Source organism: Myodes glareolus, chromosome 2 (genome assembly GCF_982192425.1).
Source record: "Myodes glareolus chromosome 2, mMyoGla1.1, whole genome shotgun sequence".
Taxonomy (NCBI): domain Eukaryota; kingdom Metazoa; phylum Chordata; class Mammalia; order Rodentia; family Cricetidae; genus Myodes; species Myodes glareolus.
In genome coordinates, this window is record NC_142027.1 from 67,517,044 (window position 1) to 67,530,507 (window position 13,464).

A 13,464-nucleotide genomic window follows, 5' to 3' on the forward strand; every position below is an offset into this window, starting at 1 on the left:
ATTCCCAGTTCACAGAGACAAGAGACGAAAAACATGCCCAAGACCACACAACTAGTGATTGCACTTGAGCCGGGTAACAGAAAGCTTGCATTAGTGGACTTGTCTAAAAGAGAGGTAGACCAGTTGGCAGACTGAAGTGAGCCTGCTGTCTCTGGCTGGATCTCATTTATTTCTGTGCACCCTGTTCCTTGATTCAAAAGGCTTTTTGTACATTCTTTTCTATTTTAAGATTCATGCATTCTTTTACTATTGTTTAAAAATTTAAATGTGTGTGTGTGTGTGTGTGTGTGTGTGTGTGTGCTGTATATGTACACGGATAATACAAACACAAGTGTGTACACTTCTGGCAGGAGGAGGCTTCACCTGGCTCTTACATGGGTGCGGGGGATCTGAACTCACGTCCTCATGCATGCACAGCAAGCCCTCTTACACAATAAGCCACCTCCTCAGCCTTTCTTCCTGTATCTTCTAACAAACATGGTTTCAAATTCACTTCAGAATCTGGGTTCCTGCCTCCCTTGTCTCTCAGCAAACCTGTGGTCCTCTTGCAGCAAAGGTCTTGGCTGTCCACTGAGTACCTAGGACATACATCCAGTCATTTCCTAAATGGCACTTCATTCTCCTCTGCAACTGAGCCTGTCAGATGTGACAGGAAGAGGCTGCTCCTCAGAGACGACAGCATCCCCGAACCCAGAACCTGGGGCTATGTGACAGACATAGCAAGGAAACCTGCGCACAGGTGCCTACGGGTTCTGAGATGGGAGAAAATGCTGGGTTACTGGTTAGCTCCAGAATGATCACAGGGGTCCCTAAAAGCAGAAGAGGGAGGCAGGGGAGCCAGAAAAAGAGCTGTGGTGGAGAAGCAGGCTGGAGAGGGTAGCTTGCTGACGCTGGAGTCAAGGTGGAAGGCACAAGAGCTAAAGGCAGCTCCCAGAAACTGGAGGAGGCAAACACAACTCCTCTAGGGCCTGTGGGGTAGCGGTTCTCAGCCTTACTAAGGCCGCAGCCTTTAACATGGTTCCTTATGTTGGGGTGACCCCAACCAGAAGATTATGTCATCGCTACTTCATAACTATAATCTTCCTATTGTTACGAATCATAACGTAAATATTTTTGAAGATAGAGATTAGCCACGGGAATCGAGACCCACAGGTTGAGAACCACTGCTCTAGAGACCATGGCTCCCTTTGTACCATCAACTTATTTCATCAAAGCTTCTGACCTCTAACTGGGAGAAAATGTGTTTTTTGTTGTTTCCAGCCACTGAATTTGTTGCGGCAGCAATAGGAAGTTGGGCTGGGGGTGTAGCTCAGTTGGAAGAACACTTGCCTAACGTGCATGAGGCCCTGGGTTCACGAAGCTGACCTTTTCTCTTTTCATATGCTTCGGTGCTAAGGCAGGCTGGGCCTTGGTTCTGGCTCCTCACTGAAGGGACTTTGGAGTTAGAGGAAATACCTTAGACACCAGGGGTCTTCATCCAAACTGCTGACATCAGCTACATTTATCTACTACTAGTCGACAGAAGCCTTGCACCCCTTTAGAGAATTAATACAGAAACTGGACTGGAGAGATGGCTCAGTGACTAAGAGAGCTACTCCACTCTTGCAAAAGACCCGAGTTCAAGACCCAGCACACATATCAGGCAACTCACAGCGGCCTCTAACTCCATTGGATACTGGGATAGCTCTCTGACCTTCTTGTGTACATGCAGACACTCACATACAAATAAACAATAATATTTACCACATAAACTGGCACCTTGTGTCCCATCTTTAAACACTCTGGGTCAGAACCCTGAAGGGAATGATTGAATCTTGAACCTCAGAATCCACACCAACTTAAATTGTTTATGCATGCTGCATCTGATTATGCAAATTAGACAGCGGATTAGCATGACCTTCAGAGACACCTGAGAAAGTTACCCCTGTTCTCGTTCTCAGCCTTGAGTTCAACAATGCTCCACTGGGGCTGGGGCTGGAAGGATGGCTGAGCGGTTAAGATCACTGGCTGCTCTTCCAGAGGACCTGGGTTCAATTCCCAGCACCCACATGGCAGCTCACAATCATCAGTAACCCTAGTCTAAGGGCATCAAATGTCCTCTTCTGGTCTCCATAGGCACCAAGAATGCATGTGGTACACAGACATATATGCAAGTAAAACACTCATATACATAAAATAATTTAAAAACATTAAAAAAAATGCTCTGAGGATTGGGCTGTACACACAAAGGCCAGGGTTGGTGGCTGAGTAGTTCTTTGAATGACTGTGATTGTATCTTTATCTGAGACAGTTCTACAACTGGTGAGCTACCTGGACCAGGTGAGGTGGGTGCCAGGCACTGTATATGAAGGGCTGAGTAGAGTGGAAGGATTGACTGACAGACGGTTGACTGAGGAGTTAACAGGTTAGTCAATGATCAGACCAACGGATAGTGGGTAGTTAGGCAGATGAGTTACTAGGTGGGTCAATCAGTAAATAGTTTAAGGGAGGGACTCATTCATGGCCCCAGAAGGTCAGATACAATCATCTTCCTTCATTCAGACATCGTCTCCTACAGCTTCTTGGCAGAACTTTTAGCCCAGGAATCTGCATGAAGAGCCACATATACTAACTGGGCTGACATTTAAGAATACCCTTTAGGATTACATGATGGCTAGCTGATCTTCATTGTCAGCCACATCTGGAAACAGCTAAACCCCAAGCAGTTGAGAAAACCTATTTCTTTTTTGGACTGAATCTTTTGAGATGATCCATCCTAAATCTAGGCTACACCTTCTGGTGGCAGCCCACATAAATGACGTGGGAGAAGGCAGCTTTTGCTTCTTGCCTGCTTGCCCTCATTTTCACTGGCAAATTCATCTGTCCTGTTGCTGAGGCCGTCCTTTGCTGGCATGAGAACTTTCTCCACTGTAGACAGAAAACCAGCTGAGATTTTGGAGTTTTCCTTGAGCAGACAGTCAATGTTGGCCTAGCTGGACCACAGCCTGTAAGGTATTGATGGTGTGTGTGTGTGTGTCTGTGTGTGTATGATTGATGATATATATATATGTATATATATATAACTGATATATATGTATATATACATATATATGTATATGTATATATCGTTCTGTTCTTCTAGAGAACCCTGACATACATACATATATATACATATATATACACACACACACACACACACACACACACACACACACACACACACACACACACCTTGTGCAAATGAGCCCCTGGAAGGCATGTTTAGTCATCGTAGAAACCTGCAATGTGTGGGTTTTATACGACAGTTGTTAATGTGCCACCTGAGGTACCATCTGCGCCACCTGTCTCTGGTCAGGCTGCTGGCTCCGTCAGCTGACTCCTTCCAGGAGGACTCCCGTCAGGCTCTCACGCAGTACTGTTAGGCGCGCACACACGCACACATTACAAGTGCAGGTGGCTAATGCCCTCTGGGTTTCCCCTTCAGTTTGGGGAGACAGGAACCAGGAGGTAAACTGTGACTCCTTCTCCCTCTGGAAACGGGTCTTGAGACAGGTGTTCTGCGGTCTCTCAGGGCCTTCAAAAAGGCATCCGGCCTTGCGCTCCTGCGTGGCTGTGAATCTGGCCACCCTGCCTTGGCCCTCTTTCCTCTCACCTCCACCTCTCACTCCTTACTGAAGTGGTAGCTTGTGAACATTTCCTTTCCAAGGGACCTAGGCTGAGGTCTGATCAATGTTACAGCTACGTGGTCTAGCTGGGGTTAAATATAAGAACTTTGATCCTATGAGAGGCTCAACCTACTTTCTGCCTGCCTCCTGCCCACAACACTGAGCTATTTGTTCATTTTGGTGTCCCTGACACTGCGTGTACAGTTTTCAATTTTCGTAATGACCCCGCTCTCTTTTATCTTTCTCTGTAAGACGGAGCCCATCGGAGGATGCTCTTGAGTCTTCTGTGTATTATTTTTGGCCTTGGTGTCATCTTATTCAGGCTTTGTGGCTATTCCAGCTCACTGCCTTCTTCTTCAGAGCGGTTGATCTTAAGCCTGCTGTGCAGAATTCAAAACAGCAAAAGCAGATGCAGGCAAAGTCTTCTGTGCCCGGCAGAAAATGGTCCCCAAGCTGCCCGTGGCCTGTTTCTCAGGCCCTGCCAACGTCCCCTCACTTCAAAATGAGTTTGCAAGTGTGATTAACTCAAGGTGCTGGAGCTGGGGCTCAGTCTAGGTTATCTGGGGACCTCAGTGCAATCGCACACCTCCATGGATGATAAAAGTGAAGACGGACTTCACATGTCCCCAGAAGGCAATGCATGGCAGCTGTGACCTGTGGTGCTGGCTTTGAATTGCAGTGACTTGGTCACAAATCCAGGAATGCTGGCAGCCACCAAAGCTAGACGAGACACAAAACAAATTCCCCCAGGGCTTGTGGGGGAGTTCAGAATCGCTTCTTGGCCTTGGTTTTTGACTCAGTAAGACTGATTTGAGATTTCTGTACACCACAGCCATGGGGCGGGGGGGGGGGGGGGGAGAATGTATTTCTGCTGTTTTAAGGCATCTGGGCTGTGTGATTAATTACAGTAGCCAAAGGAAACTTCACGAATACAGGTTCTTCCTTAAAACGGCCTTTGGAGATGGCAGCTGAGGCCAGAGAACTACAAGTTCAAGGTCAGCCTGGGCTACATGCTAGCCTGCACCACATGAAGACTCCATCAACAAAATAAAAACAAAGCAGGTCCTCAGGGATCACTGCCCTCAGCTTTTCATGAATAGTTGGCTTTATTTCACCAGCCTCCCGCCTCAGCCTCCTAAGTGTTGTTACTAAACCTGTCTCAGCTCAGCCTGTCCTTTCTGTACTTTATGAGTATTGATGTTTGCCTGTATGGATATGTGGATGTATACCACATTCTCTGGCACAAGTGGAGGCCAGGAGAGGGTCTCTGATCCTCTAGAACGAGAGAGAGAGAGAGAGATGCTCGTGTGTGGTATAAATCACAGTTCATCTGTGGAGGTCCCTTCTACCCTGTGGATTCTGGGACTAGCCTTGGGTGGTCAGGCTGGTCAACAAGTGCCTCTCCTGGGCCATCTTGCTGGCTCTTTTTGTGGTTCTGCTATTCCCGTGTTTACTCCAACCCCAAGTCTGCGTTCTTTAAAAGTGTCTAAAGGTGCTTGGACCCTTGTTCTCTAGGCAAAGCTGGGTTTTGTTTCCAGATGTCACGAATGAGATCTGGTCTTCCAGAAGAGAAGGTTCTAAGCTCTAGCTGACCCCTCATGCCCTTCTCAGCCCTCAGCTACTCTAAGCTTTCCCACCTAAGATACAGGTGTTTTATAAAATGTCTTCACAGTCTGTCCAGCGCGGAATCGTGGGTGGCACTTGTTGAAGATGTGAGGCCCATGCCGCAGGCAAGGTGAGCACAGCATCTCAGGAGAAGAGTCTAAAGTGGTCCAGCAGTCCATCCCTCCATGCTCAGCGGTGGGCTGGAGCCTGGGCCAGGGGGCTGAACTTACCTGGAAGCCTGGCCCTCCATCCTGGCCACCCATGCTGGATGCTAATGATGAGTGTCAGGCCCAGCTCAGTTCTTCACGCTATCCGTGTCACAGAACAGTTGCAAAGGTGTCAGGGAGCCGGGGACTACACATGCTTTTGACAACACTAGTCACGGTTAGGCAATTCACAGTCATTTATTTTCTTTTTCCCCCTCACCCTCATTGATAAAGGGCCTTGCCGTACAGCCCAGACTGGTTTCAAGCTTTTATTCTTCCTGTCTCCATCTCTTGAGTCCTGGGATTCCAGGTGACTACCATGCCCAGCCAGTTTACTTGACTCTTTAACTAAAAAGCACTTCTCCAAACGGTAACAGCTTACAAATGCACATTCGCACTGATCCTGCATCCCCGTTCTGAGAACTTATCTGCTGGTATGCACACAAACATAACGACTCACCGCAGAAGTGTCTGTAATAGCACAAAAATCAGAATGAATCAAAATGATCGTGAGACTGATTAAATAAATTATGGCACCTGCAGGCACTGAGACATAATGAGGAAACTGCGAGCACCATCGTGGAAATGCTTTCATGGCATCGTAAGGGAGAAGGCAAGATGCTGCAGAGACTGTGTAGACAGAGCTGCACTGGTGGATGAGAAGGTATAAGAACCCCCTTTCCTATCTGTAAAAACATGGCCGCCGCAGGTATGAGAAATGGTTACCTCTGTGGCGGGGACGGGAACCAAGTAGATGAGGACCAAGGAAGAGAAGGAGACCTTTACCCTGCATGTAATTATACTTTGTGACTTGGAACCATGTGAGTATAGTATATACTTTTAAAAAATAAAATAAATGTTTATTGTGGTCCTTACAGTAAGGAATCTGGTTTTGGTTCTCCACATCTGATTGTTTTAAGGTCACCTGATCATCCTGGTGGTCTGCGGGCTGCTCAGGTTGGGTACACATAGAATCCATGGCCACACCCAGTATCTGTTCAGACATGCTGCTTCAGACCAGAATGTGACTTCTGGTGTCCAAGGCTGTGGTGAGACCAGTCTTAGGGTTTCTCATTGGTAGAAGCAGTTTCCAAAGGTTCTGAGATTTTGGTCCTCCATCTCCAGGGCAGCTTCTAGAACGGAAGAGCCCAACAAGGTTCTAATAGGGCGGCATCAGCTGTTCCCGGCTCACGAGGGAGGAATGGTGGTATCGATCTCGGGCGGCAAAGTCTGTGTTCTCCTGGGTAAGCTGAGTCATTTCCATGTCGACCTTGGCCAGGGATGGAGCCAAAATGATCTGCTCCCGGGCGGACCTCAGGCTCCTTCAAGGAGAGACAAAGGATGGGGGAAGGGAAGAAGCAGCAGAGATGAACACCACAAGCCAGTCTTCCCTGGAGAGGGACACTGGGCAAGTGCCAGCTGTCCTAACGTTCAGCATGTGTGCAGATGTTTAAAACGTAACTGTTGAGAACTATAGCAGCCTGTGAACTCAAAGTAGGAGACACGGGACCAAGGGAAGGGAAGAGAGTGGCATTAACTGGGACATTACGCGGATCAGCATCAATCGATACTTTCTAATAAGAGATGCCCGCACCACAGACAGGGTGGTGAGAGCTCTGCCACTTCCCTTTGTTCCCTTGTCAGACGAGAAGAGCGGAACGAGAAACTGCTTTGATTCATTAGAAAGTGAGTTGAGATGTTACACTGGCTGCTGGGGAGGAAAGGTAGCCACGGTATCCCTACAGCCAGCTCTGCATACTACAGCGCCACCTTTCTAGGCAAGACATGCCGTGGCTGCAGTCGTGGCAGGGAGACCATGGAGGTAGCCAACTGCCTTTGGATTGGACTTGAGGTCCTCTCCGCAGAAAAGAATTAAGGCTTGGTACCATAAACCTGATCGGAAGACATGACTTAGAAGGTTACAGGATCCTGGGAGGAACCTATTACTGTTGTTTTGCTAAAGGACATGTCGAACTGCTTTCTAAGTTTATTGCTTATAGACACGGATTAGTGCTGCCCTCAACCTTAGCCAGAGAAGCTTCTCTCCGTAGTGCGCATCAGGTAACACACAGACTCACTGCTGCTCAAAGCGCTGAGAGTAAATGCCTGTTGAGCAGTAAGCCCTAAGGGAGACATCTGTGCCAATCCTTGTCACCAAGGCTGAGAGAATGTAAGGAAGAGGGCAGGATGAAGGAGCCAGAGGGAGGGTCCCATGAGATGCTGTCCTTTGGACACGGCCACTGCACCTCTGAGCTCAGTGCAGCTGGGATTACTCACATGGTCTGCAAGCTCAATGGACATTCCAGTAGGCAGCACTTATTGAACTCGGTGTCATGACAAAAAAGGAGAGGACATGAAATGGGAAGGGGGATGGGCTGCAGGTGCCTGGGGGTCTTGGTGCATATGATCAAGATGCACGGCTTACATGTATGAGATTAGCAAAGGATAAATGAAAGATATTCTATAAGAAAGGAAGGAAGGAAGGAAAAAAGAAGGAAAGAAGAGAAGAAAGAAAAGAAGGAAAAAAGAAAGGAAGAGAGATAAAGAAGAGAAGGAAGGAAGGAAGGAAGGAAGGAAGGAAGGAAGGAAGGAAGGAAGGAAGGAAGGAAGGAAGTTGAGTGAGGAGTGGTTTCTAGGCCATCAAGGCTGATCAGCAAGCGGCAGAGGTAAAGTGCCAGGCTTTGGGTACCAAAGAGGCAAAGACAAAGAGAAGCCCAGATTTGGCGTCTACTGGCACCAGCTGAGTCCAGGCAGATACACTAGTGAAGATCATGCTCCAGGCCTGTCCGGAGGACGGTATCAGAGGCTGAAGAAGGTACTGCTGCTGCTCTTAGCCCTGTCCCTCGCCAGATAGCGGCCTCAGGATGCCTCCGTTTTCCTACCCCTCCATGACCCTTCCACATGGTCCATAGCCTGTTAGGGCGTTGAGTTCTCCCAGAGGTACAGGTTTCCTCTGAAAATCTTTCCCCCAAAAGAATCAGCTATTTACTCAGAGTAGCGCTCAAGTACTCAAATCAGGGTGTAAAGCAAGATACAAAGAGCGATGTAAAAAGATGGAGGTCCAAGGACACGAGACTGTAGAACTTCAGCAGCAGCAGTGCTGCTGACTCTGGGAGTGTCCATCACGTGAACCTGGCGTTACAGCCATCTGTTAGGTTAAGAATTTGTGAAAACTAAATTTGCTCCTGTAAGGGTGAAATCTGCAAAACAGAAGTGGCCAAAATGCCACACTAGAAAATCATAAATGTTTTGCTAATTTTTTTTTTGAGTAGGTCAAAGTCAGAAGCATTTTTCTGGACTCAGGGAAAGCAGCTTCCTAGGATTGCTTGCAGACCCTCATCCGGACAGCTGCTAGGGCTTCCGGGAAGGAAGCTTCTATAGGTGAGGGTTCACCTCACCGAGTAACCGTGAGGTACCGGTATAGTAAAGAACAGAACACAGCAAATCCCAAGCATACTTAACAGTGCCTTGCCCTTGGTTTTGAAGGATGTTTTAGAAAAAGTCAAAACGACAGAGCAGAAAGCAGGGCTACCAGTTTCTATTTTTAAGCTACTTCTTGGCCCTTCTCTCTTCTAAGTCATCACAACACGCCTAGGAACTGCGGTGAGGCCAGCGAGCTCGGCCAAGCCCCCACAACCTACTCACTAGTCCAGGGCTGTGCACTGAGCGTGGAGCCGCGTAGACTAACTTCTGTTCCAACCAGCGACCTTGGAGGTGACGTCCCAGGAATTCAGAACACAGCTGAAGGAACCCTGGTAAACCCTGTGGCCATTTTTTAGGCTTTCAAGCCAGAAGTGACTGACTATATTCTTGTAAATCAGATTACACCAAATATCCCCACCTGCATACTTGAAGTTTGAAATTTTGTGTGCAGCTTCTATACCAAACCTCTTTCCACTTAATTTCCTTTCTCTCAGAACTAGGTGAGGGGGGAAAGAGATCTGTGTAGGTGTGCTGTGACCTAAGCCACCCAGCCTCGGGCCTCAGACAGGAAGAAAGGCACAGTCACCCCACATTTCCCACAGCTCCAAGGAGGACATATAACAGTCAGCAAACACAGCAGCCGAGAGAGAGTTCTCATTCTACTCCCATGGGCCCTCGAATCTCTCTGACTCCTCCCTTTGTTTCCACCCCCTACACCTTTTTCTTTGTTGCCCAAAGCTATAGCACCAAATTCTCACATCTGTGTCAACTTGAACAGAGTGGCAGTATTTTCAGAGAGCTGTACCAGAAAGGATGAATGGGTAGGGGCTGGAGAGACAGTCAGCGCTGAAAAGGAAGCTCTGCTCTCACAGAGGACCCGAGTTTTGTTCCCAGCAATCAACTCGGGCAGCTTACAAATGCCTGCAACTCCAACTCTAGAGGAATCGAGTAACTCGGGCCTCCCAAGGCACCTACCCTCATGTGCTTATACCCCCTTTCCAATGCATATAATTTAAAGAAAAATGGATGCCAGGGAATGCAGAGTGATGGTTCAGTGTTCAGGATGAGTGGTGACGATGGCTATATGACAACGACTGTATTTAATACCATGACTCTGCACTTACAGATGATTACGGTGATACATTTTATGTTATGTGTGTTTTACCACATAAAAAAATCCTAAGAGGAAAACACAAAGAAAAAAAAGGATTCTATGTTTACATCTGGAATCAATGGGAACGGGTCCTAATCTTCATTAGCAATGTCTGGGCGTGGAAAGTGCAGATATTTGTACAAACACAAACCACACATCTAGAGTTTCAAAATCAAACCATCCAGATGAAACCAAATAAGCCCCAGGCTGCCTTCTGCTTGGACTTGCCTGGCCTGCAGCTTTGGCTCCTCACTGATATTGAAAGGGGAGAGAAGGCGGAAGTAGTTCCCAGTATCCTAAGGCCTTAAAGGATAAGGAAGTTTGGGCTTCCAACTAGGGTGGGAAGGAGCCAGAGGGAAGGGGCAGCAGGAAATATTCTCTTTAGGATAAAGCTCCATGTGTGTGTGTGTGTGTGTGTGTGTGTGTGTGTGTGTGTGTGTTATGTATGTGCATGTGTGTGGTGTATGTTATGTGTGTGCGTGTGTGTGTGTGTGTACGCGTGTGTGGTGTGTGTGGTATATGTGTGTATGTGTGGTATTTGTGTGTATGTTATGTGTGTGTGTGGTGTGTGTGGTATATATGTGTGTGTTATGCCTATGTGCATGTGTGTGGTGTTTGTGTGTGTGTGTGTGTGAGATGCGTGCATGAATGTGGTGGGGTGTATGTGTGTTTGTGTGTGACCATATGCGCATATGCAAACTCTCATCCATGTCCATGCTTGGCTTATAGAGTGACTGTCACGAGTACAATGACACCAGCTACCTTTGACCCGAGATGACAAACATGAGATCCAGTTTCACATTTCCTTAGGCTTTGATCTTGGGCATGATTAAATATTGGTAGGAATGTGACTTAGACTATAAACTTGCTCCGCTCTGACAGATCAGCTCTGGTGACCTGTCACCCAGACTCCAGATAAAGGCTTGGCTCCTAAAGACTGAGGACAAGAAGGGAAGAGGACATGAGCCTGCTAGAGGTTCTGACGAGCTGAGCTGGGGGAGAGGTGTGGGGCACAGTGAGGAGCACGTGCTGGGAGCTGAGTGTAGAGGACCACAGTGAGGAGCACGTGCTGGGTGCTGAGTGTGGAGGACCACAGTGAGGAGCACGTGCTGGGTGCTGAGTGTGGAGGACGACAGTGAGGAGCACATGCTGGGTGCTGAAAGTGTGGAGAAGGACAGTGAGGAGCACGTGCTGGGTGCTGAGTGTGGAGGACCACAGTGAGGAGCACGTGCTGGGTGCTGAGTGTGGAGGACCACAGTGAGGAGCACGTGCTGGGTGCTGAGTGTGGAGGACGACAGTGAGGAGCACATGCTGGGTGCTGAGTGTGGAGGAGGACAGTGAGGAGCATGTGCTGGGTGCTGAGTGTGGAGAACCACAGTAAGGAGCACGTGCTGGGTGCTGAGTGTGGAGAACCACAGTGAGGAGCACATGCTGGGTGCTGAGTGTGGAGGAGGACAGCGAGGAGCAATCGTCAGACTCACTGAGCTTCTCCATTGTAAAGTTCTGCACCACAATCCAGACCCAAGGAACAAGACCCCCTGGCACTTCCCAAGACTGGGACACTCATCCAATCTTTCAGCAGCCCCAGTGGGCACAGACCTGCAGGAGGGCATCAGGAGGGACTTCATCCATCGGAAGAAGCTGAAGTTCGAAGCTGAGCCTGTGGGAAAGATATGGCCATACATTTTGAGAATTTTTCATAGATAATTTGAACCCTAGCTTCATGGGGAGTTTGCACACCCCTTAACACGCTCACACACAACTTCCACATGTATATACATACATAGAACTATCACGCTTCTCCACTTGATCCAAAGAACATTCAGTGTCATACAGCCTGGCAGCAGCCTGCCTCCTGCTCATGTACAGTTTCCGAAAACTCATTTCTAAACTCCAAATGCCTTCGGAGGAGAGTGGGTGGAGCCTAGGGCAAAGAAAGTAGAGGGATGCCTGCTGCTCCTGCCTTAGGAGTTAAAACACATTTGTCTGACACTTCTTCTTAGATTCACATGTGTGTGCTGAATGCATGCTGTCCAGTCCCTCCACTAGGACCACACACTCTGAAACCAGGGAACGTGGCTTTTTCATCCTCATAATCTCATGGGATCTGGCACTTAGGAAGTTTCTAACAGGTGTTAAGTGAACAACATAAAAATGTTTGAAGTGAGGTGTTTATTTTTTTGTTTTTTGAACTGGCCAAATAACCTTTGTGTATGACACACCAATCAGAATAAAGTTCAACCTTAAATACACATGTATAGTGAAACAGATATTTATATAACATTATTTACCACGCATTTATTTATTATACACAATATACTATATGTTTATGTATAATATATAATATAATATCAATATATTGTTACACAAAATTATACATTATAAATCATATTTTAAATAATATATCATTACTATATTAATATTGATATAGTATATAATACATCTTATACATGTTATATATTTATAAATATATAACATTCATATGACTATATTATCTAATAATTATTTTGTAATATATTATTATATATGATGCATGCAATATACATTATATTGAATTTCAGGACAGTACAGGCTACCAAAGCAGACCCCATCTCAAACAAATAAAAACACCTTATTTGGGCTTGCTGTGGTGGTAAATACCTTTAATCCCAGCACTTGGGAGGTAGAGGCAGACAGATATTTCTATGGGCTACATAGTAAGGCCTTGTCTAAAAAAAAAAAAAAAAACCAAATCCCTTTGTCTGATCTGTCTTAGTTACTTTTCTGTTGCTGCCATAAAACAGCATAACCAAGACAACTAACAGCAGGAAGGGTTCATTTGGGCTTGTGGTCTCAGGGGCTTAGAGTCCATCACCACCACTGCAGGGAAGCATGGCGGTGGGCAGGGCATCCGGAGCAGCAAGCTGAAAACTCACATCTTAAATCACAATCAGGGAGCCAAGAAACCACACTGTGACAAGCATGTGCTTTAAAACCATGTGTGTTTTCTGAACCCTCAGAGCACACACCTAATGACACACGTGCCCCAACAAGGCTACACCTCCTACACCTCGCTGAACAGCACCACTAAATGGGACCATGTATTCAGATGTCCAAGACTATGAGGGACATTTCCTTCAAACCACCATAGCCTTGGCATGATAAATTATATATAACCACTCCTACCCAAGACAGGGGTTCACTCTAGTCCAGGCTGGCCTTGAACTTAAAGGTCTTTCTTTCTCGGCATTTCAAGTGCTAGGACTATAGGCACACACCACTATGCCCAGCTCAAATTATGTATGATTTTGGAAAATTCATCAAACATGATTTCGGAAAAGGCCTTCCTCAGTTACATGAACAGATATAGTTGAAATCAACTAGAGATTGTGTTTACTACATGGTCAGGAAATCAGCAGCATTTCAAGATGCTGACATTAAAACCTTGTCTTGG

General features: G+C 46.9%; 1 protein-coding gene across 4 annotated transcripts in view; it reads right to left on the reverse strand.

Annotated features, from left to right (window-relative positions):
• Nucleotides 1-5,628: 5,628 nt before the first annotated feature.
• Slc12a8 (solute carrier family 12 member 8) overlaps nt 5,629-13,464 on the reverse strand; it is a 152,135-nt gene continuing 144,299 nt past the window's right edge. For all 4 annotated transcript variants that reach the window (XM_087901331.1, XM_087901329.1, XM_087901332.1 and 1 more), the window contains 2 exons: nt 11,631-11,691; nt 5,629-6,777 (listed from right to left, as the gene is read on the reverse strand). In XM_087901331.1, coding sequence (XP_087757457.1) covers nt 6,615-6,777; nt 11,631-11,691 — 224 coding nt within the window. In that variant the 3' untranslated portion in view covers nt 5,629-6,614. The remainder of the gene's footprint in view (nt 6,778-11,630; nt 11,692-13,464) is intronic.